General features: G+C 45.5%; 1 protein-coding gene across 1 annotated transcript in view; it reads left to right on the forward strand.

Moving 5' to 3' along the window:
- The window catches only part of SLC12A5 (solute carrier family 12 member 5), a 687,435-nt gene that overhangs the window by 394,892 nt on the left and 266,263 nt on the right, over nt 1–26,280 (forward strand). Inside the window, exons 7-9 of the mRNA XM_069243525.1 lie at nt 902–1,143; nt 21,936–22,147; nt 22,984–23,148. Coding sequence (XP_069099626.1) covers nt 902–1,143; nt 21,936–22,147; nt 22,984–23,148 — 619 coding nt within the window. The remainder of the gene's footprint in view (nt 1–901; nt 1,144–21,935; nt 22,148–22,983; nt 23,149–26,280) is intronic.

Genomic DNA, 26,280 nt, shown 5'->3' on the forward strand with positions numbered 1-26,280 from the left:
GTACACTCCCGTGCACTTAGTCGTGGGGTGACGCAAAACATGGCAAGCAGTGGCATCATGGTGGGTGGCCAGGTGGTGAGGGGCAATTAGACATGGCAGAAGTGGCAGGACACATGGTAAGCACTCTGGCGGCAAAGTGGGACATCAGCAAGGGGCAGTGGGCACAGCGTGTCATCAAACGTATGGCACTGTGCCACTTTCCGAGTGTTACACTGGCATCGCTTAATGCCACTGCAAATCCTGCATTTGCAGTGTTGGATGGCTGTCTACTGCAAGATGGCGAAGAAGACTCGTTTACAGAGTAGATGAATGCACATTGGGCATCCATTGCACCAAATGGACCCCTCACTGCCCATGCATTGCAATAGCAGCTCTCCTTCTGTGATACAAGGACAAGTGATGCGTGCAGCTACTTCCTGACAATAGTTCATTTTTTGAAAGGCAGGCTTCATTTGTTTATCTGTTGTGGCGCTAAAGCATCAATAAACCAAAAGTTAAGAAGGGAAGAGTAAGATATGTTATAAAGGGTGGTGTGTGGGGAGAGTGGCAAGGGAAAAGAAAGTGTGAGCTAGCCCAGTGGGCTAAAACACCTCTTGGACAGATCTATGTGTAACCCAGAAGTTTGATCCTGATGTGGTCGACTCAGCCTCTTATCAAAATCAACAAATTACTCTCTATAATATTAACATCTGTTGTTAAGTACTGAGAGAATTTCTGACTGCAGTGTTCATTGTATAAATAGAAGTTAGGGAAATGTTTGTTCTAAGAGAAGGAAGACGTGAGTGAATGGAACAGAATCAGTAAAATAGAGATGAAAAAAATAGAGAAGATAGACTAGAGATGCAGGATGGTCAAGTACTGGTCCAAAGACTAACGTGTCCTGTGTGTGATCTCATTGCAGACTTACCTCTTTCCAGCAATGGCTATCTTCAAGTCTGAAGATGCCGCAGGGGAGGGAGCGGCCCTTCTGAACAACATGCGAGTGTATGGCACCTGCGTGCTCAGCTTCATGGCTCTCGTGGTGTTTGTGGGCGTGAAGTACGTCAACAAGTTTGCCCTGGTCTTCTTGGGCTGTGTCATCCTCTCGATTCTGGCGATCTACGCTGGCGTCATCAAATCAGCAATTGAACCACCAGAGTTTCCGTAAGTACGAGAGTGGTTCTGGTGAACATAGTGGGGATTAATACTGGTGGAGGTGGGGAGTATGTTGCATCTGCATGGAGGTAATAAGTGAACCAGGAATGAGTGCATTGGTGGGATGCTCACAATTAGAGGGTCATTGGATGCTGATTCTTTACTGATTTAACCATGAAGGTACCTGGCAGAATACAGTCTACAGACACCCTTATGGATGCACGCGTTGTCTTTCAAACTACCAGCCAAACAACTTGTGGTTTATTTGGATTGACCAGAATATTGGTAGTGGTAGTAAGTTTGTTATTATTTCTCTCCTTCGCTGCCTCTGTTTTTCTTGTGTTTGTCATATTGTGTTTGCTAATAACCACTTTGATAAGCCCATTCTTTATGCTCCCCAAAGACCAGATTGCTGCGTCCTGTCTATTCTTTACCTTCTTACTGCCCATACTGCCTCAGAAGCATTACCTGGTGTCACACCACAAAATGAGTCCATACTTTATGTTATTAGAAAATATATAGAAAATATACATAACATTAATTAAAGCCAAATGTATACTTAAAATATAATATGAAGTAACATGAAACAGTGTACCGCAACAGGATTATTAAATATGCTACACAATAATCTGACTCTAAGAGTGTAGCTGAACTAGATCAAGGGAAGTCTTGTTCGTTTTGTCTTTTTTTGCATTGTTGTAAATCCGGAGCAAGACCAGTGTTCTCAAAACACTTTCCACCGCTATTGTTTGTTGAGAACGAAACCAGTTTTATGGAACTGTCCTTCTGTCAAAAGCTTGACAAAAATAGATGCAAACCATGACCTTCCCTGGATTACCATGGAGAAACCCCAGACAGCCATGGTTTACAGTAGAAAGACCATAAACAGCCATGGTTGGTAATAAAAAGAGAACTTGGACAGCCATGATTGACCACGTTGAAACCATAAATAACCTTGACTGGCCATGAGAAACAATGGACAATACCATAGAAAAGCCACGCACCATCATGGTTGCTTGGAGAAACGATAAACAACCATAGTTGATTATGAAGAAATAATGGATAATCATAGTTGATCAGGAAGAAACAATGGACACTATGCTTAGCCATGAACAACATGAACAAGCATCGTTGACCCTGGAGAAACAGTGGACAGCCACGACTGACCATGGACAAACTGTAAACAAGAACAATTGACTATATTGAAACAATAGTTTGCCATGAAGCAGCAATCAAAACCTCAACTGGCCAATAAAGCTAAAATATGGTTAATGTACACTTCACCCAAATTGCGCATGACACAGAACTTAAACATCGGTCACAGATCAAAAATATCCTGTGATGTGAAGATCTGTAAAAGGCATTAGACACTTGCTCCTTGCGGATCACCTTGAAGGCTATGGCCTCTAAGTGTTGTGTGTTGTATTCGACAATCTTTAATATGCACGACTTACTGCAGCTGCTGCCCTGCTTAGGCACTGCCATCAGGGTGACCCACCCTGTTCCACAGCCTGCTCACTGCTGGAAGGAGAAAAGATGTGCTTCCATTTCCTGTCCTTGAGTTGCCGGTCAAGTGGCAGATGTGGTTTGTTTTGTAAAATGCCTCCAGCTCTTTGGCAGCTGTAGCCAGTTTAATTATGCAGGATCTTCGTTCTGGATTTTGACAGCTCTCTCTTCCTTGCTTACGGGATTTCATGTCCCACCTGGAAAGTTTTTTGGGACCACCAGCTCTAGCCATCTTCTTATCGGTTATTTCACTAAATGAGAGCTGTTTCTCTCAGTACACCTTGAATTGTGAGCTCTCTGGAGTGTTCAGATTCGGCCAACTGGGCTACGGCTTAATGTCAAAGCAGAAGCAAAGATGGAACCCAGGTTAGAGGTACCTCCTCTGAATGGTTCACAATTCCTTAAGGCAAGAGAAGGCGGCTAATAGTGTCAAATCACTATCAAAGGCAGGGAAAATGCCCCTTTTTAGGCTTTTCCCAGACAGTATATGCGCTGTCTCAGTGAGACTTTCGTTTACCTATTGTAGGTATACAGACCGCCCTTACCTAACCATTTGTCAGCTTCAGCATCGCTCCCATTTGCCTAGCTCTCATTTATCAAGGCGTGGAGACACATTGTCCTCTTCTTGTGTTTGGCCCTCCCCAGGAGCATGGTCCAAGTACTTATGTCCATCTACTGTTCCCGTTTTTGGAGCTACTTGTTTCTCTGTTCAAGCAGTCCATAGGAGTGCTTGTGTTTTTAGTCCGCGACCCATATCCCCATCCATGCAGCTTATATTCCCTTCCACCCATAACCCTTCCATGTTGCTTTTTCCCTCCCACACCCCTACTCTGTACTCTGTGCCACTGCACTCTACACCACTTCACTCTAATTTACATCGCTGCACTCTACACCACTGTACTCTACACAACTGCATTCTACTCTGGAACACGCTACCCTGCAGCTCTCTACTCTACACCACTGCACTCTATGCCACTGCGCTCTGTCACTGCACTCTGCACAACTCTACTCCATGGCACTGTAGTTTGGCCACTCTACTGTTCTCTGCACCACTCTATCGTACCCTACTCTAAGAAATTGCACTCTAAGCCACTGCACTCTAGAACACTATATGCTCTACTATGCACCACTATTTGTCACTTCAGTTTATGCCACTGCACTGTATGACACTCTACTCTGAGCCGCCACTCTACTGTATGCCACTCTACTCTAGGACACTGCACTCTATTCTGCACCACTTTACTTTAGGTCACTGCACTCTAGGACACTGCAGTCTACGCCACTCTAGTGTGCACCTTTCCATGCTACTGCACTTTATGCCACTGAACTTTATGCCACTCACTCTACGACATGCTACTTTGCATCACTCTACACTGCTGCACCACTCCACTCCAGGCCACTGCACTCTACACCACTGCACTCTTTGCCACTCTACTCCACTCTACTCTACTCTACTCTGTGCCACTCTACTCTGCACTGCTCTAATCTACACCACTGCACTCTATGCCACTCTACTGCACTCTACTCTGTGCCACTCTACTCTGCACTGTTCTAATCTACAACCCAGCACTCTATGCCACTATACTCTACATCACTGCACTCTGCCACTGCACTGTATGCCACTGCACTATTTGCAACTCTACTGTACTCTGCATCACTGTATTCTACACCACTGCATTCTGCACCTCTGCACTCTACACCACTGCACTCTATGCCACTGTATTCTTGGCCACTGCACCACTCTACTCTGCACTAGTGCACGCCACGCCACTAAAGTCTACGTCACTGCACTCTGCACCACTTCACTTCATGCTACTGCACTCTATGCCACTGTACTGTTCTGTGCACGATCTACGGCACTCTACTCTAAGCCACTGCACTCTACCCCACTGCAGTCTTTACCACTGCACTCTACAACATTATATACCCGACTGTGCACCACTCTATGCCACTTCACTTTATGCCACTGCACTCTATGACACTCTACTGTGCACCACACTACTGTACACCACTTAACTCTACGCTACTTCATTCTACTCTGCACCACTCTACTTTAGGTCAGTACACTCTATGCCACTGCACTCTGTGCCACTGCACTCTACAACACTGTGTTCTGCATCACTCTGTGCCACTGCACATTATGCCACTGCACTGTACGACACTCTACTTTGCACCACTCTTCTGTACACCACTACTCTACGCTACTGCAATCTACTCTGCACCACTGTACCTTAGGTCACTGCACTGTAGGCCACTGCAATCAATGCCATTGTAATCTGCACTGCTCCATGCTGCTGCACTTTATACCACTAAGCTATGTGCCACTGAACTCTATGACACGCTACTCTACAACACTCTACTCCTACCCCACTACACCTTACCCCACACCACTCTACTCTAGGCCACTGCACTCTATACCACTCTATTCTACTCCACTCCACTCTATGCCTCTCTACTCTGTGCCAGTCTACTGTACACCACTCTACTCTATGCCACTGCATTCTATGCCACTCTACATCACTGCACTGTATGTCACTACACTCTATGCCTTTGCACTCTGCCATTCTACTCTGCTCTGCAGCACTGCACTCAACGCCTCTCCACTCTAGGTCACCTCATGCCACTCAATGCTATGACACTCTAGTGTACACCACTGTATGCTGCTCTGCTCTTCTCAGTTCTACTCTGAGCCAATCCACTCTACACCACTGCACTCTACACCAGTCTATTTTACTCTTGCCACTCCACTCTATGCCACTCCACTCCACTCTTTTCCACTCCCCTTTACTCTACTCCACTGTATGCCACCTCACTCTACACCACTCTACTTATGCCATTACACTCTACAGGACTGCTCTATGCTCTGTGCCACTCAACGCCATTCCAAGCCACTCTACTCCACTTCACTCAACGCCACTCCCTTCTATGCCTCTCCACTCTACTCTACTCCACATTGCTGAACAAAATAGCTAAAAGACATTTGCAAAGCCAGTAGCTCCCGCATAGGCCGAACCTGTTGGCTATGCCAATGCTTGTTCTCAAACAATGGAAAGCATTTCTAAGACAAAATGGATGTTTGCCTAGACACTAATATCATTTCATTATGCCATTTCCTCTACACTAAAATGGCACTTCTGGTCAATAGATGCAGTTTTTTTTGTGATGTTACTATTGTGTTAAGGTTAATGCTTCATGGAAGGTTCTGTATGCCATCTGCTTGCTAGAAGGTTATTAATGTCACTCAGGAATATTGGTGTAGAATGCCACTGACTGACAGCTTTAGAGAGAAGCTGCCCCGCACTGGGTGGTGGAAGTACTTGCTGAGTAAATGAAAAGAAACCCACCTTTACACATATCTTCATTGGAAGAAGAAGACGCAAAACTGGCGATGAGGATGCCCTTAATCAGATGTGGCACCTGTTACACTTGCATTGCTTCACTCTTGCACCAGTATTCACACAACTAGTCAATAGTTGATGTAATTCCGCTTATGACCCTCAACTTTTAATGATAATTAGGCATCTGCTGTACTTTGGCATCTGATGAGGTTTATACTGTTCAGTTTATTAATACCTAATATGTGTGATTTTATAGAAAATTCTAATTGTAAAATGTCGAATTAATGACCCTCACTCTTGTAAAGGTTGTCTGGGTAGCTCATATTTTTAAATGTGTCCAAGAGACCTTATAGTTAAAAAACTGTTCCCTCCCACCCATCCAGATCAATAATCAATCCCTCTAAAGGATTTCTTTATGTCTTAAACCTGTATTCCAGTGGAGAGCGTGGTGTCCGTTGATTTTAGCTTTTCCTTCACGTCTGGCTTCTGACGCCGATTAAGATATTTTAGATTTGTGCCATTCACCTTATTTTGTTTTTTTAATTCGTTTTTCAATGTACCATTTTATTAACATTTATTTTTTACTTGTTATGATCGTGTGTTTGTGTGATTGTGTGGTTTTATTACATTTTGCATTACTTTACATTCCTTATTTTATTACAGTCTCTTTATTATTTATTCCCATTTGTGTGATAATTCATATCTACAGAACGGACAACCCAAACTAAGATTAAAATATAGCGCAGCTTCTCCATAAGGCAATAACATTTCTAAGCATTATCCTAAGTACGATGTAAACGAATTTTTTTTAACCCTTACCAAAAATGCTAGAAATTAATCATTAACACGAGCGCCATTGGTAAAGCGTTCAGTGTTGTCATGGCCACCGCAGGTGAAGATTTATTCAGTGTTGTACTACTTTTACATTTTTTAGTTGGGGAGTAAAGTTACACCTACTTCATCGTAAACCATATGACTTATTCAGCTTTTGTGCCTGGTTGGATGGTTTATCAAATATGGGTGTCATAAAAGCCAGTCATTCAGTTTCATCCTGAGCTCAAGAGGGCCTGAGTGTACTCGGTGGACTGCAGGGGCAGCTGCTATTTATTCAGGCCCAAACACAAGACTGACTGTCGAATGGATACTACCCTGGATGGGGTTGAAGGACACAAGGAAAGACTGGCTGACATTGCATCATCCAAGATTAGTCTGGGGACCACCAAACCTTCCAGGTGGCTGTCTATAAGCAGAGCCGTCGATACCCGTTGGCACAACCCTTGCTACTCATGGCCTCATGGCACTAAGCTGTTTACTTTCCAAAAATAGGAGGCTTTTAAGAAACAACGAATAAGATATAGATTCAAAAGGCTCATGATATTTTTTGCAATACCCTTGGAATGTCAATCAATTTCAGTTCATGTCTACAAAACAGCTCCAATCAATGCTGTTGGCAAGGAATGACACATTTCTGTTGGAGGCTACGATGGAAAAAGGCAACCTTTGGGTGGCTTATATAATGTCTAATTTCAGGCCAAAGTCAAGGATAAGTCTTTAGGACCTGGTTTGAGCAGCTAGGTCTGTTGTGTTACAAATGGAAGAAGATTCTTCAGGCCATGATTGAACAAGCGGTGAGACGTCATGCGCTAAGTCAATAGCATCTCAGTTTTGATTGGGTGGTAGGATTTGATTTAAGGCAATGTGTGATCATCCACGGTGACCTGAGGACAGTGCCTTGGGCGTTGGTTGAATTTAGGAGATACAACTGTGTATCATCTGCATATTGATGTACGGTCTTAGTACATAACTTAGCACTGTTTGACAGATCAACCCAGTGCGTTCATACATTCAGTTTTGGATTATATTGGTTGATATGATTGATATTCAAGTTGTCTGTAGTTTAAAAATGGGATGAAGTACCTTGGGCAGCCATGACTTCAATCAGACTTTGTTTCTCAGAAAGTTACACAGGCTCCAATCTTCTATAATTCTTGGAAAGTCTTTTTCCTTCTCACTTAGTTTCAGAAGGGTATATCTGACATATCTCTGAGGCTTGGAAAGACGAATAGCTGAAAGAATACTCGTTGTTTATTTCTTGTGCAGTTTCACTAAGCACAGAAAATGATCTCTCTAGGTTTCCAGTCCTTTCCACCTTTTTCAATCCTCAGTTTTCAGCCATTGGGTCTGTGGTGGTCATTATGAACATGGCGGTCGGGACCGCCATGCCGGCGGTGGCGGTCATTACTGCAGACGGCATGGTGGTCCAGACCGCCATATTCTGAACACAGTGGTGAACTACCACCAGCCCAGATTCGACCGCTGGACCGACTGCGGGCACATACGATCCGGCGGTGGTGGCCGGACCGCTGGTGGGATTTTGATCCCATTTCAACCAGGGATTTCCTGGTGAGATACCCCACCAGGTAATCACTGGCAGAAAGCATTTGGGTGACAGGAATAACCATTCCTGTCACCTGTATATGACATGCCAGCCCCCCCTTGCCACCACACCTACCCACCCCCCCCAGTCCCTAGATGCGCCCCCAAACCCTGAAAAACCAACCCCCAACCCTCTACCCCCATAACCACATGTAGGCCCAATGCAACTCGACCCTTACCATCCCCACCCCTACATACAGGCCCCCCAAACCCCAACCCTCCACATCCACATGCACCCATTCACCTACATGCACACACGCATACATGCACTCAGACACAACCCCCCCCCCACACATACACTCACACACACACCCATGCACTTACACACACCCCTCCTCCTCCTTCCCTTTCGGACAGCACTTACCTCTTCCGTCGCGCTGCTCTGGGAGGCAACGGGCTCCCTGGATGCTGCTCCGCCGCCATCACCGCCTCTCCATACACCTCCACGCGCCTATAACTGCTTCATTATAGGCATGGCGGTGTATGGTCTGATATGGCGGTGAGAGTGGAGCAGCATCCACCCCCGCCACCAACCGCCATCATGGCGCATGGCAGCCCTCACCGCCATCAAAGGCGGTCAGGCTCCATGCGTCATTATTTGCCAGGATGCCGGCCGCCTCTGGTGGTCTTTCATTGACCGCCAGCACAGTTGGCGGCAGGGCATCCCGCCAAGATCATAATGGGGGCCTGTGTCTGGTAAACATGGGCTGTATTGTGTGTGCAGAATTTTATCATATTCCGGCATGGCATTCATCTTCAGCTGCTCTGCCGAGCCGGTGATGTACTGACTTTCTAGGATTGCGGTAATCTTTCGTTTTCTTTATTTCCTTCTTTCTTTCTTTCCTTCTTTCTTCACTCTCCCATCGTCCATCATCCTGTCTAGCTATATCTTCTTTCTTTTCTCTCTCCCTTTTAATACTCCCTCTCTTTCTTACCAGATGTCTCTGTCTCCGCCTTTGTCATTCACTCCTTCTGTTCAAAGGTCTCTACAGAGCTGTCTGTCTCACTCATTCCCCTCCCTCTGCTCAGTACGGAGGTCTCCCTTCCTTCGCTCCTCTCTCTTGCCGCTTCCTGCTGGGGCTCTTTCCACGTCTTTCCTTCGCTCTCTGCCTCTTCTCTCCTTCTGCTTCTCTGTTTCAGTGCCTTTCAGTCCCTCATCTTCGCTACCTCAAGGTCCCTCTACCTGTCCCTACCACTGCTCCTTCTATTTATCCCTTTCTTCCTCTCTTTCCTTGGTATCTCGGTACGTCTTTGTTGCTCTCTTTCTCGCCGTCGCTCTTCTATTTACATTAATGTTTGTCTTTCGTACAATTTATTATGTTCTGCCTTTTTCTTTCTTTGTCCTTGTATGTGTTTCTTTCCCTGGGGCCTCCTGTCACTCTCTTTCTCTCTCTCTCTCTCTCTGTCTTTCTCTCTCTCTCTCTCTCTTTCTATCTCTCCCCCAACCCTTCCTCTCTCTCCCTCAGCTCCTGTCTCTGTTCCTCGTGTAATGCAGCTTTTTACTGAAGACAGGAAACCCTTTTTCCATAATCAACTGTTACAGCGGTAATCAATGACCAGAGCATAGATATATATTCTTGTTACAGTAATCGATGGCTGGAGCCTGGTCGGGAGTGCGCCGAAGGCAGTGGTGATCGGCAGTAAAATATTTTACTACAATCCTTCCTAGAGGACGGAGCGGGGCTCTCTGCTTCACCTGTCCACAAAGGAGAGGGCAGGATGGAGAGAGGGCAGTTGGTAAAAAACAACCAGGGACATGATGATGGCCTCCCCCACGCCAGATGTGCAAACCTTCAACAGCTGGAGGGCAATGATCGGGATAAACGAGAGCACAGCCCTCTTTTATTTGTTCAAGGAAATAACGATCAGCACCATTTCGTGGTTTGATGGACAGATCATAGCAAGGGGTCACAATGTTGCAGTCAAGTTATTAACATGCATAAATATCGTATTCACAGTATGGGTTACCACTATATAGCCATGGTATGTAGATATAGAGTGAAGAATGCTAAATCTATACTTCCCTGTACATACTTTCCTTGATCATAACCAGATAGTGGATACTGTGAATTAAATATTTTTGCAGGTAGATGTTTCAATTGACATTTTGGCATGCTGATAAAAGGAGGGTGTAAGTCTCTGGAACAACAGACCATGCAACAGTACAAAGCATTTAAAGGTTTAGTCATGTGACACTCTTATCTCCTCTCTCAATGTCAACAATCTCTAACAACACTGACAGAAACCTCACACCACAAAGCCACCATTCTGGATCTGATAATCTCCAATTCCTCATACCTTAAGACATGAGACCCCATTCCAGTCGACTGGTCTGATCACGTGCTGATCCCGTTCTCTCTAACCGGTTCTTACACCAAAACCTATGGGAAAACCAAGAAAGAGAAAATATGGTTTAGAGACACAACCAACCTTGACACAGAAGCCACAGACATCCTGACCCTTCCTACCCTCATTGTAATCACACCCCATCTTGACATCAACGAGACCACTGACAAGTTCAACTCCTGCATGGAATCTCTTATTGACAAATGCACACCACTGAAGTGCAAATTATCCAGACCAAAGCCTTCCAGACCCTGTTCTTTAAAGAGCTTTATGAGGAATGAAAGCTTATCAGACAATATGAGAAAGGATGGAAAAAATCACCTTTCTTTCTTACTATGACTAAGCATTGTATAGCGAAAAAAACGATACAAAGACCAAATCCTCAGAGCTAAACCCTACCAAATGGAGCCTCGTTAATTCTGCAAAGAATAGATCAAAGCGCCCGTTCGAGATTATTGCCCAGTCTCTTAACCCCACTACCACTTCGGCTCTCAAGCCATCTGTGTCCCGTTGCAATGAGTTTGTGGATTTCTTTGATAAAAAGGTTAGAGACATCCATATTTCGCTTCCCATCAATGACTCCCTTGAAAAGGTTGAATCTTTACCATGCAAATCAATTCTACCATGGTCATCTTTCTCCCCAATATCCGAGCAGGACCTTCTACGTACTATCTCCAAAGTAAAACCCTATAACCACCATCAGGACACTATTCCAGGATCTATCAGCAAATCTCTTGCCACACATCTACTTCCCATATGGACCACCTTGGTCATTTCCTCTCCTGATCAGGGACTCTTCCCCGAACAAATAAAAATGGGTCAAATCACTCCGCTCTTAACAAAAACATAGTCTTAATCCAGAGAACTTGAACAACAACTGCCCAGTCCTCACACCTCCATTTTTAGGCAAAGTAATTGAAAGCTGCAGAGCGTTCCAACTAGCCTCACACACATCCAGACAACCTCCTAGCACTCTCCAATCAATTTTCCGCAAGGGTCATAGTAATTTGACCACTTTACCCCTACCGTGCAAACCCACCAAGGGCCCCATAATGAAGTGCGGGCCCAATTAAAAATTGATTGCGTCACCCACAGGTCGCTGCACTCTTCCTCACCTTCGTATCTAAATGAGAAATTGAAAATCTCCGGAGCAAATAGGGGTAACAGAAATGCCCAATCCCTGCTCCCTGAACCCCCCACTTTCAGGCTACAATGATACATAAATCAGTCCTTCTCTGGCAGTGCCATTAGAATTTGGAACTCTCTGCCTCCCTCACTTAATCTAACCACTTGCCTTGCAACCTTCAAAAAGGACCTCAAGCTCTTTGTATTTGATAGACATATTGGCTAATTCACCCTCGACCAGACTTATTTACTTTCTCCAATGTATCCTGATCTGCTTCGTTTAGCTGTTGATGTCTTGTGCCCTATTGTAGTAACTGTCGCCTCCGGCAATTCCTGTATACTTACATTGACATAAACATCCAAGTTCAATTATTAGCAATGTAATCCAATGTCACTCAGTATTTTGTGTGTTGTAAAGCGCTCTGATGTCTTCGGGCCATGTCCACGCTATATAAAATTAAAAATAAATTAGTGAAGTGCATAGTGGTACAGGGTTACCAGACGGTGAACTTCACTGGTATTAGGTTGTAAGCCCTTTCTACTGTCTTCCTCACTAGCATGGCCTTCCTGATGTGAGTGACACAGTGTATTCCTACACCAACCTGTAATTAAGGGCAGTGGAGCAACATAAAATGATGCCCTGACAGACGCAGTTTCTCCTTGAGGGCGGGGGAGCATCACCCCCCCACCCGCTGTCAGCCACGCTAAACGTGAAGAATAAAATGGCAATTAAATGATTTCATTGCCATTTTATTTTTCACAAAGTGCGCATCACCCTGCTCTGGCGCAATAAGGGGCGTGTCCTCTTTTTACTGAAGACTACAGCAGTGCTGGGCAAGACACTGCAAAGTGCTCATGTGAGTTAGGCCAGGATTGCCTAGGGAAGTTTCTGCTTCCACCCGTGCCAGTCAGAGATTAGGAAGGACACAGAGGACGACGCAGCCCGGGTAAGTACAATTATTTTATTTTTAATTATAATATAATGCATGCTTGAGTTTTTATTTGTGCATGCTTGTTTACTGTTTTCACTTCTTTTGATGCAGTGGGGCACTTCACTCGCCCCACCACTTTGATATATTAGTTGCTGTGCCCTGACTTGACGAAGGAGAGGGGGGTCTCTGAGTCTCCCGTTTCTTACAGATATTCATTGGCCTTGAGTGGAATGAGCCACCCACGAAGGATAGAGGGGCCCCTGAATGGCTGTGACCCCACACTGAGCCCCAGGGACTACAAAGGCCTGTGTTACACCCCATATTAGGAGGAACAATTATCCTATGCATCTTTCTCTGTCTCTCTGCCTTTTCCAACGGTGGTACCAGAAGAAATGGTTGCACTCATGCTCTCACCGCGATTGTATCTGCTGAAGAATGCTTCATTGCCACATTAAAAGGGGTGGTGGCTGGGTTCTTCTTGTTCTCTGTACTGACACACATACAGCCTCAAAAGATAAGGAGAATGCAAACTCCATGTTTTGAAAGCATGGGTGTCAAGGCATCCAGAGAAGTTGGATCATACAGCAGTGCTTTTATCGGCCTGACAATCATTGCCATAACCTTGCTGAAAGAATGCAGCCACCCTAGGGCGTGCATTGAATGGCCCACTTCTTGCGTTGCTTGCCACCTATTCAAGACCCACCTTAGGCTAAAGCTTGGGGTGAGTGGGCATTGCTCCAGTTCTTTTTTATGGCTTGCCTTCAGGTTGTTTTAGCTTTTTCTTGTCGTAGACCTGTATTAGACAATATTAATGCTTTGGGCTAGCATATTGCTTACCATTGGTTGGCCTTTTTGTCAGTCTCGTGTGCTTGCTTCTTATTCAGTGGCTTTCCTACCTGTTCTTGTGGTTGCCTCTCCTCTGGAACATAGCTTCGTTACCATCCGCTTTCTTTGAAACCATATTCCTGCAACCTAACAATATCTATTCATTCTAGCAGCCATTTGCTTCTCACAGAGCCCCCACAAATAATCATACCTGACTTGTTAATGTACCACAAGGAAACTGTAGTAAATGCGTGGAATGGTTTCCTCCAGATTACAAGACCAAACCCAATTACCACTGAACTAATCACCAATTTCCTTTGGGTTCCAGAGTAGCGCGTGGCTTGCTTTGAAGTACTTCGATGTCTCATCAAGGCTAGTAAAGGCTACATAAATGCAATTTCAGTTCAATCATTTTAATTAGATGACGTCTATCCTTCCCGTTTTCATATTCAGAAAAGTGCTTTTTGTTTTCTTTCAGCTCTCCATGTGAATGAGTGCATGTGCTTTCTTGCACTTTCCTTCATGTGCTGCTTCACTCTCTGTGTGGCTCCTTCATCCCCTTTGCCAGCTTATTCAGTGCATCCCCATCCCTCACTACCTGCCTTTTTTCACCTTTTTTCTTTAGAAAAAGTATCTTTCCTCCCGCCGTGCCTCAAGCTCCTCCATTGCTCCCCAGCCCCTTTCCCTCACGTCCCCTTGCTCCTACCACCCGCATTTACTTTTCCACCACCTGCTCCTCCATTGTTTCCCAACACCTCCCATCACAATCTTCACTTTCTTTAAAAAATACATATTTAGAAAAAATGTAAAGGGCTCAGAAGCTGCAATTTGCAGGCTGGCAGCTCCTCCTTGAAAATGCACTTTAATGCACATTTAAATTGTTCTTTCTTTTTTATGCTCCAAGTTTGGGGTCCGCCATCTGGAAAGGGTAGATCAAAACAAATGGCAGTGGTGCTTATTTGTGGTGGTGAATATGTCATCACAGTGGGCCATCGTAGCCTCATGACGCATGGGTCTGTATGCATTTTTACGCATTTTTGCATAGACTTCACTGCACTTTTTCTTTTTTTGCAATGCCACACGGCATCAAGAGAAATATGTTTTCTCTCTTTTAAACAATGCTGAACAACATCAGAAAAAAGCATTGGCAAAGACAATATGTGTGTATGAGTTGCCAAAAGGTGAGACCTCGTGGCATTATCAATGCTTGACCTGTGCACAGCTGCAGTACTGCTCAGCATCCAGAAAGTGTACTTTTTTGACTACGAAATGCTTAGTACACAATATCATAAGCCTAAAAACAGTACTCAAACACATATTCTCAAGTCTCTTGAAACGCTTTTCAAATGTTATGGTTGAAATAGAACCTTTGATAAAATCACTAAATCATAGAAAATAGACTTACTGTGCTTTCTATAGATATGAAGAGATATGTGTGAGATGAGGAGACAGGAAGCGCAAAACTGTGGAAGAAGAGGCATCAGGTGCAATTTAATCTAAACTAGACATTTTTCGTATTTGGCAACTCTAGCATGTGGTGGCATACTCCTAAAAAACAAATTGCGCCACTGAACTTATGTTTTTAATTTTTTTTATACAAATTAAGTACAGCACTTGCACATAGTCTGTTTGATCATTGGAGAGAAAATTGTTTGTATCGGATCTTCACAGTGACACTGACCAAAGACCCTGACTGGAGGCTTCATTTAAACCATAATGCTGGGGCCTCAGGCAAAAGGTTAATTATGGCGGGAAGGAATCTCTGAAAGATTCTCTTTTCCGAAACTGAGAGTGTTCAAACTCGATCTAGGAAGACAGACTCCCTGCTACATTTACAAGATAACCACTGACTATGTAAATAATTCCCATTGACACATGTTTTAGGTACATTTATTTGATGTGAATATCCAGAAAATTTAGCACAGATACAGCCGCCATGAACCAAAATGGTCACCGCTGAAAACATTCTGTATTTGGCATTTATCTTGTCTTTCCTTTTAGTTTTAAAATTTTTATTGAGATGATTCACAGAAATGAACATGGTCTATGTAATTATTACACTGTATAATATATATTGATAGATTGCATTACATTTGACTATCAGTGAATACTATCATAAAATTATATATTCAGTTACTGTGAAGAAGTAAGTTAGAATGTAAAATAGTTTGACAAGAGATAATTGCGCCGACAGTTCCGCCCACATTCGTGAGCCTAATTGGGTCTGCTCTGCCCTCATTTCTGAGCCTGATTGCAACAGCTCCGTCCGCATTCCTTTGCCTGATTTCGACAGCTCCGCCCACATTCCTGAGCCTGATTGTGACAGGTCCGCCCGCATTCCTGGGCCTGATTGCATCGCTCACGCACCTGCTGATGCCTCCTTCGCACCACTGCCACTCCTGCCTTCTTGCCATCCTGCCTTCCATAAGGCCCCTCCCTTATTCCAAGATGTAGCAGATGCATGCAACAGCTGGGCTGCCGGTGTGCCAGAGGCTCACCATAGGCAAGACTGTCAACACCCGTTCATGCCTGGACCATGCCCAGCGCCAGGACCTCTTGTCATCCCACCGCTACACAACCAAGGAGCTCCAGGCCCTGAACATCGGACACCCCATCAGCAGTTTCTTCACAGCCTCCCCACGCTCAACCAAAGGACCCTTCACTTGCCTACACAGATGTTTCTCCTGCAATGCGGGCCCACCTGCACACACTAAATCTAGCACTGCACCCAGGCAGAAGACTACGAATAACCTACCACCACTCCAGTGCATTCTGCCAAATGCCCGCTCCTTAAGCCAACATGCCAAGGAAATCTGGGACACCATCACCACCCACGACCTGGATGTCGCCTTCATACCGGAAACATGACTAACACCCTCCTCAAACCTCAACATCACCACAGCCACCTCTAATGGCTACAAGATAATACACAGAGACTGCACCAACAAACATGGCAGGGGCATCGCCATCATCTTCAGGGAAACCGCCCAATGCACCATCACCGACAATGTCCCAATGCACCTCATGGAGTACCTCAAAATCGGACTCCAGAGCGATGCAAACACCATGATGCGAGGCATCCTCGCATACAGACTATGCCCAGCCTTCTGCAATGCCATCACTAACCTCATCGCCCCCCCTCCCCATCGACTCCCTCCACCACATCCTAGTCAGCGACCTCAATTTCCATCCTAACGACACCAATGACACCAACTCTACTTCCCTCCTAGAGAACCTCAGCAACATTGGCCAAACCAAACTGGTCACCAAACTCACGCACAAAGCTGGACACACACTGGACGCCATCTTTACTTCTAGCGACAGAATCAGTTTCACTCATGTGACTAAACTTACCTGGACCGACCATATCATCATCATCCTCTTTACCGTCTCCAATTCCCAGCACACCACCTCCAAGCACCTCAGCAACTCCCACAGAATCTGGGGCAGGGAACCAAGAACCTATGGGCACAGGCCCTAGGCACCACACAACCCAAGCCCACAGCAGACCTCAACCAGGCCTTCCAAAACTTTACCACCTGGATCACCAAGTCTGCCAACAGAGTCGCCCCACTGAAATCAGCTAAAACCACAACACCTCCAAGCGAGCAAGATGGCATGAGCTGGAACTCAGAAACTCCACACACGACTACTACCAAATTGAGAAACAATGGCAAGTGACAAAGGACCCCTCCGACAGAGCCCCATACAAGGCAGCTCTCAACAGCTACCTGCTCGCATCAACACAGCAGCCAACCACTCGAAAGACCTCTTCAGAATAATCAAGCCATCATGGCTGGACTGGGAACCCAAAGCAGCCCTGGCAACTTTTTCTGACGAGCCCCTGGGGGAGGCACCTTTGCACACACAGTGAGGTCTTAAAACTGTGCAGCAAAGGTACCACACACAATTAAGACCTAATAGGGGTTGTCCAAGCATAAGCTTGCTGCTGTTTTGGGGGACGTGTTCGCAGCACACAGAGACCACCAACCACCCATCCCAGGAACTCTGCTACACCCTCTCAGACTACTTCTGCAGCAAGATCACCACAATATTCAACAATTTAGACCCTCCATCTCCAGTGTAGACAACATCCCTCAAGCAGCAAACACCAGCCACACAATAACATCCTGGTCCCAAATACCACACAGACCACAACATCCATCATGCCATCCATCCACTCTGGGGCACTAACCGAGCCCTGCCCCCACTAGCTTTTCAACCTCGAAGCCAACTCAATTAGCATGGAACTAACACGCATCCTCCACAACTTCATCTCCACAGCAACCCTCACAGCTGAATGGAAGCACGCAGAGGTCAGACCCCTCCTAAAGAAACTCTCCGCCGACCCCAGCAACCTCAAAAACTACAGACCGACCTCCCTGCTTCACCAACTACCTAGAACAAAACCACCTTCTCGACAACTCACAATCAGGATTCTGGGCCAACCACAGAACGTAGAGTCTACTGATCCCCACCACAGTCAACACCAGGACCCTCCTCGACTGAAGAGAGTCAGCAGGTCTGATCTTCCTGGACCTCTCTGCAGCGTTCGATACAGTCTCCCATCACACTCTCCTAAACAGACTCCACAACATAGGCATTCACAAAAAATACCCTTAAGGGGGTCGCCTGTTTCCTCTCAGGCTGAAAGCAGAGCCTCCACCTTCCTCCCTTCATTCTACACCCAAGAACATTACCTACGGCGTACCCCAAGGATCCTCCCTCAGCCCAACCCTGTTCAACATCTACATGACCCCCCTTGCAGACATTGTCAGATCTTATGGACTCAATATGGTCTCCTATGCCAACGAAACTCAACTAATTCTCTCACTCACTCACTGAAGACTCCCCCCAAAGCCAAAGCCAACTTCCACAATGCGATGACAAAAGTAGCAACATGGATGAAAAACAGCTGCCTCAAACTAAACATCGACAAAACGGAAGTTCTGATCTTCGGGAAGAACACCAATGTATGGGACCATAGCTGGTGGCCCAGCAGAACTCAGACCAACGCCCTCTCCATCAGACCACGCACGAAACCATGGCATCATCCTCAACGGCCAACTGTCCATGAATCGTCAAGTAAACTCAGTCGCCTCCTCCTGCTTCTAAATCCTCTGTATGCTCTACAAATCTTTAAATGGATCCCTACTGACCTCAGAAAGACAGTCACGCACACCCTGGTCACCAGCTGCCTTGACTAGCTACTCAAAAGAGTCCAGACTCTACAGAACACTGCAGACTCATCCTCAGCCTACCCAAGTGCTCAAGCATTACCCCACACCTCAGGAACCTCCACTGGCTCCCCGTCCAGAAGAGATGCCAATTTAAAATATTCACACTCGCATACAAGGCTCTCCACAATTTAGGGCCGTCCTACATCAACCTTCAACTGAGCTTCTATGTCCCAGCAAGACAACTATGCTCTGCCTCGCTAAACCTCGCACTTACCTCCTGCATCCATTGCAGCCACATCTGAGGCCGCTCCTTCTCTTACACCGCTGCTAAGTCCTGGAACAGCCAGCCCCTCCACCTTCGAAAGGCTCCCTCGCTGGCGGACTTCAGAAGAAGACTCATGACGTGGCTTTTCGACTGAGACACAGCATCCTCAGCACCCAGATACCCTTAGGAGTGATAGTGCTGTGCTTTACGAATGCTATGGTTGATTGATTGATTCCTTTTTGCGGTGCAAGAATGATGAGAAAATGACACCAATGGACAATGTGTGGAAAATCCAGACGCGATGTGTTGATGAATATGTGCTGAAACAGGTGCTATATCGATTCTTCTGCCACGAGACAGGTGCTGCATCAAATTTTCAGCCGTGGGGCAGGCGCTGTGTTAAATTTTTCTGCAGCAGTGCACCGATGCGTGGATTTTCTTCTTTGGTCACCAGCTTCCACTTCCAAGGGCCGAAAGACTGGATTTGGCACCACTTGGCAATTCAGGACCTTCAGCAGGAGAGCGTAGGCACTGGCAGATGAAGTATTTGATGTCTCTGAGACTTCTTAACAGGAAGCAAGCTCACTTCAAGCCCTTGTAGAAAGCAAAGTGCAGTCTTTTCACTCTCAGGACAGAAGCAGCAAGCAGCAGGCCAGCACAACAAAGCAACAGGCAGAGTGGCAGTCCCTCCTACAGCCCCCAGCCGTTCTTCTGGGCAGAATGTCCTCAGTTCAGAAATGTTCTAACTTTGTGGGGTCAGAGGTTAAGTACTTATACCCATTTCTGCCTTTGAAGTAGGCAAACTTCAAAGAAACGTCTTTGTAGTGCACAAGACCCTGCCTTTCCTGCCCTTGCCCCTGACACACTCCAGGGAGTTGGAGACTGTTTTGTGTAAGGAAAGGGACATCCCTATTCAGGTGCAAGGGTCAGATCCTCCCACCACTCTAGCCCAGGAAGACCCATCAGGATATGCAAGGTACACCTCCGCTCCCTTTGTGTAGAAGACTAGAGTAAATTCAAACAGCCCAACTATATTCCTGACCCATATGTGTATTTCAGCAGACAGGCAGAGACACAGAATGGTTAAGCAAAAAATGCCCACTTTCTAAAAATGGCATTTTCAAACTTATAATTCAAAAATCAACCTTACCAAAAGTTGCATTTTTATTTGTGAGTTCAGAGACCTCTAACTCCAGATCTATATCTGCTCCCATTGGAAATGTACACTTAAAAGATATTTCAAGGCAATTTCCATGTTACCCTATGAGAGAGACAGTCCTTGCAATAGTGAAAAACGAATTTAGCAGTAATTCACTACCAGGACATGTAAAACACACCAGTACGTGTCCTGCCTTTTAAATACACTGCACCCTGTCCAGGATGCTGCCTTGGGCCTTCCTTAGGGGTGACCTACATGTAGGAAAAAGGGAAGGTTTGGGCCTGGCAAGTGGGTGCACTTGACAGGTCGAACTGGTGGTTTAATCCTGCCCACACAGACACTGCAGTGGCAGGTCTAAGACATGTTTACAGAGCTACTCATGTGGGAGGCACAATCAGTGCTGCAGGCCCACTAGTAGCATTTGATTTACAGACCCTGGGCACACAGGGTGCACTATACTAGGGAGTGACCAGTAAATCAGATATGCCAACCATGAATAAACCAATCAGCGATACCATTTAGACAGGAAGCACTTGCACTTTAGCGCAGGCCAGCAGTGGTAAAGTCCCTAGAGTCCATAAGCCAGCACAAACAAAATTCAGCATTGGATCAAAAACAGGAGGTCAGGGCAAGAAGGTTGGGGATAGTCCTGCAAAAAGGGCCATTTTCCAACAATCACATATAATATAAAAGGGTATTGTAAGCACATTAAAAACAATTTGACAATTCCTAAATATTATTATCTTATGAAACAAATTAATATTATAATATTGACAAAACACATCATGGAGATTTATTCACTTCTTTCAAGGATGTATATGCCGTCTTTCCTGCAGGACTACCTATTTTAATAAATCTTAATATAGGCAACCACATTTTGTTCAATTATTTTTTAATCAGAGGCAAATATGGTCCATTTCTGAAAGCCCTTTAGTCCCATGTGCAGCTTCTCTGGGGTATCCATGTAATAACCCCATTGATAAGGATGTTGTAACATGCCAACATGGCCTTATATGTGGTAAGCCATTGCATTTTCTGTAATAGTGGCCTCTTAGTGTTAGACAGTGATGTGAGTTTGAGTCACACTGTCTGGTTTGAAACTGGATTGGAAATATTTTTATGATGCTATAGATCTTTTGGTTGATACTGCTCCTGTAGAAATCTGTGTGACTCTTCTGGTTAACTGGTCCACATAGTGGTTGATCAGGCTCAGCTTTTCATCCACATATGGTCAAAGGAACATGTTTCATTAGGTAGTTGATAGTGGTTATTTACAACATCAGAAAGCCCCAAGATTGACTAGTAGCCTCAAGCGCTACACAAGGGATATCCAAAGCATACCCAGGAGGACCAGGTCCTGGCCAGATATTCATGATGTTGACAGATGATCGATTTTCAGACAATTAACTTTATGTAAGTTGTGTACATATTCAGTAGCTAGCCTTAAAACCTGACATGGCTCTAGCCCTGTGATGTTTACTTCTGAAGTATGATCACCATTATTGCTTTACATACTAAGGAGCACCTTAAATCCACTGCCGCCCCCTGGTTCCTCAAGTACTCATTTGTGGGTGGTGACTGCTTATAGTAAAGCATTTTGCATGTTATTTGGTTTCTCATCCACTATGCCTCTTCTAGTTTGCTGCAGTGTTGTTAACCCCTGACTACACTCTCTCCCACCCACACTAGGATCTGCATCTTGGGTAACCGGACTCTATCCCGTCGAGGGTTCGACATTTGTGCCAAAGTGGTTATGGAGGGAAATGAGACTGTGACAACTCAGCTGTGGGAGCTCTTCTGCAGCTCTCGCTTCCTGAATGCCACCTGTGATGACTACTTCATGAGGAACAACATCACCGAGATCCAGGGCATCCCTGGGGTGGCCAGCGGGATCATCAAGGGTGAGTGTTAGCGACTAAGTAATTGTTAAATGGACAGCAATGTTGTTATTATCACTAATGAAAGAGCTTAGTGTATGGGAACCTACTGGCATCCTTGAAGAGATGGGTATATATTGTCCCATCAACAGTGAAAGAGTTTTAAGGAGATATCTACTTCAGTGTGGGCAGGGACTGTCCTATTGATAGTGGAAGACAGACGCATGGGTTATCACTGCCTTCTGGGCATGAGTGGAGATTAATGAGCCAACACACAAAGATAGAAATGGGTTGACCCCTGACATCTGGAAATAAGTAGGCAGCTATGAGCCTTTTAACAGTAAAAGAGTGGCCTAGGGGCATACACTGCAAGGAGGGCATTGTCCACAAACAGAGAGCCACAGAGGGATTAACCACTGCCATACTTGTTGGGGTGGGCTTCTTGACAGTGAGAATGTAGCATAGGTTATGCACTGTCAACAGTGAAGGGAAGGTAGCTGAATGAGCCTATCAACTGAGAGACAAGCACATGTCAGGCAGTCCCTGATCCAGGTGAGAGTGTGGCACAGTGTACTTATGGTTAGAGAGAATGGGGACAAAGGAAACAGAAGCTTGATGGAGAGTATCATTTCAACAATAACAGAGATAAGCACAAGATATGCTGGCAGGAAGGCCCCAAGCTTGAAAAAGTGTACTATGCCAAAGAATTGATATCTGTTCTACTCAATTTGAGATGTCATCCTCTAGTTTGGGGTGTAGTGATATTAGAGAAGATCCTAGGTGTAACAATGTGCACTTTAAGTAGGGTACCACTGTTTGATGGGATGCCTCCTATGATATTTCTTCTTATACTGTTTCAGAAAACCTGTGGGGGAATTACCTACCCAAGGACGTGGTTGTAGAGAAGCGTGGAGTGCCCTCAGTGCCTACAAGTGACGGTATCAACCTGGAACAGCCGTATGTCTTCAGTGACATGACATCTTACTTTACGCTTCTCGTTGGAATCTACTTCCCCTCTGTGACAGGTAGGGACTGGCCATGCAGGGGCACGCACCCTGCCAGGGAGGCGTGTGCTGGAGTGGAACTCAGCTGTGTGCATGAGCAGGAAGTGTCATCTTGGGACATGGAATGCACGTATGTGTTTATGTCTGCATGTATATGGTATTTCTTTATCGCCAACTGAGACCGTGTACATGGTCAAACACGAGCATAAAGTCCGTGAGTAGGAGGGGGTGGTGCTGGGTTGAGGATAGGTAATGCAGTGCGATGTTCTGTACTTTAAAGAGGTGAGTCTTCAACTCATTCCTGGAAAAGGAGGCTGTAGGAGCAGAGAAAGCAAAAGGAGATTGGAAGTATGAGATGCACAAGAGTGGAAGAAATCTGAGGGGCTAGAAAGTAGGTGATGGGTTGGTAAGGAGCTTATGGCTTGACGTAAGAGGAGCCAATGGGATGGTAATGAATCTGAGTCACTGCGGTGACTGTGCTAAAGGATAGTGAGGAATTGTGATAGGGATCACCAATTTAGGCGAGAAAGGTGACCACGGATTTATGAGGAGCCTGAGGGAAGGTGAAGCACACCTCAGACTAGTGAGGAAGGTGAGGGAAGAGGGGGTGACTAGGATTAGTGAGAAGACTGAGGAAAGTGACTACGAGTTTGGAGGAGACTGAGAGAAAAGGAGAAGACTACTGTTTAGTAATAAGACCGACAGCTGAGTATGGTGACTACTGATTTATGTGTGAAGAGCACGGTGACCACGGATTTTGAGGAGTCTAAGGGAAGAAGAAGGAAATTATGGAATCGCTAGGCATCTGTGGGACGAGGATGCTCACGCTGGGTTTGTGAGCTGAGTAGAGAAAGGTGGATTTGGGTTGGAAGGAGATTGAGGGAAGTTGAAAGAGACCTCGGATTAGCAACAATACTGAGGGAAGAGGTGATGACTACAGATTTGTGAGGAGCCTGAGGAAAATGGCGACAGATCAGCGAAAAGATTCGGGGAAGAGGAAGGGCGCAATGGATTAGCGTGGAGACTGGGGGAAGCGAAGATGACTGCTGTTTAGTATTGAGGCACGAGGAGTCTGAGTCAACAGGAAGCTGACTATGGACTTTTGAGGAGACTGCGGTAAGAGGAAGGGAGCTGTGGAAGGTGTGAGGAGGCTGAGGGAAGGTGAAGGTGACTAGCCACAGTAAGGACTCTAGGTGACTACGGAAAGACTGACACTGGAGCTAGTGGAGGGAGATTACGGGTGAGTAAAGGTTCGGATCTGAGTTAAGGGAGACATGACTACTGTTGAGTAATGAACTGAAGGAATGTGGCTATGGGAAGGCAGGGACAATGAAGGATAATGTAGAAGAATGTGGGAGAGGAGGGACTGTGGGAAAGATGACTGAGGAAGTAAGAGAGAGGATGGAAGGGGAGCCAAGTATGGGACGGTGAGTGGAGCAAGAGAAGATAGGGATGATGGGGAACGGGAAAGAGAAGTCGAGTTCAGTGAGAAACGAGAGGGAGGTCTCGGAGATGGAAGAGTAAAGTGTCTCGAGGACGAGGAACACATTGATGGAAAAGTAATGAACCTGAAAAAAGTGGAATGTCGCTGGGAAAGTGAGTAGCAGAGGGAATGGGCGGCCGGCTGTCTGCTGGTACTGACTGTCGAAGAAGTGAAAATGTAGGTAGCGTGAGGCCTAGTTTAGCATGGCTTTGGCCCATTCGGACGGGGAGATCTCATCTCACTGCATGAGTAACTGTTTCTGTGAAAGTATTACGATTTAATAAACAATTCAAGAATGCATATGTCACATTAATGTTGCATGAGAGAGAATACTAATGTGGGAAAGAATTAACCAGTTTTAGGAGCCTGGAAAATGGTGATTAAGTTAGTGAGGAAATACTGGGTTAGGTGAAAGGGCATAGGGGGTTTAGGGAAAGATAGTTGACTCTTTATACCCATTAATTACATTCCAATGCCTTCGATAGGATCAGCCCCCTTTGACGAATCCACTCCATATCAATACCTCTGTGGCTATTGTCGGTTACTGTATCCAGCTCTTCCTATTCTACTTTGAGCTCCATATACTAATTTTTGTAACAAAACTCCCCTTCATCAGTAGCCCATTGATAGTGAAGCCTGTTCCAGACCCCTGATGTCACGGGAGCTGGGGCAGTCCCAGAACTGATCTCTGGCATTGTCGCTGAGATATGAGAATAGCAGAAGCACCAGAGCTGGCATTGAAGACATTCCCTCTATGTACCAGCTGGGCTCGCAAAGGATTCTGGAACAAAATGGCTTCGATCACACTGGAGGCAGCCTCACTACTCGTGCAGAGCAAAGATTAAAAGTTTGTGTGTTTCAAAGCGGGAAAATGTACGTGGGAGAAAATGTGTGTAAACGAACAAGGCCTAGGCGTGCTAAAGGGTCCAATTTTAATTGCTAACAATGTGAAGAGGCAGATACTGTTCAAGGTTCTCAAAGGAATCCCCCCGTTCTTAAAGCGTACTCACATGAATTCTTCCTAGTTTGCTTGGAAAATAATGTATGGCCTTGCACTATGTAACAAAGGAAATGTACCTTCTGTTTAACCCTTTCGCTGCCAGGCCTTTTCCCCCTCCTGTGCCGAGTCTTTTTTTGGCTGTTTGGGGAAGTTCGAGCTTAGGCCCTCATAACTTTTTGTCCACATAAGCTACCCACGCCAAATTTTCATCCTTTTTTCCAACATCTTAGGGATTCTAGAGGTACACAGACTTTGTGGGTTGCCCGGAAGGAGACCAAGAAATTAGCCAAAATACAGCGAAAATTTCGTTTTTTTCAAATACATGGGAAAAAAGGACTGCAGAAGAAGGCTTGTGGTTTTCTCCCTGAAAATGGCATCAACAAAGGGTTTGCGGTGCTAAAATCACCTACTTCCCAGCTTTCAGGAACAGGCAGACTCAAATCAGACAACCACAGTTTTCAACACAATTTTGCCATTTTACTGGGACATACCCCATTTTTCACTATTTTTTGTGCTTCTAGCCTCCTTCCAGTTAGTGACAGAAATGGGCGTGAAACCAATGCTGGATCCCAGAAAGCTAAACATTTCTGCAAAGTAGACACAATTCTGAATTCAGCAAGGGGTAATTTGTGTAGATCCTACAAGGGTTTCCTACAGAAAATAACAGCTG

The sequence above is a fragment of the Pleurodeles waltl genome, chromosome 7 (assembly GCF_031143425.1).
Source record: "Pleurodeles waltl isolate 20211129_DDA chromosome 7, aPleWal1.hap1.20221129, whole genome shotgun sequence".
Taxonomy (NCBI): domain Eukaryota; kingdom Metazoa; phylum Chordata; class Amphibia; order Caudata; family Salamandridae; genus Pleurodeles; species Pleurodeles waltl.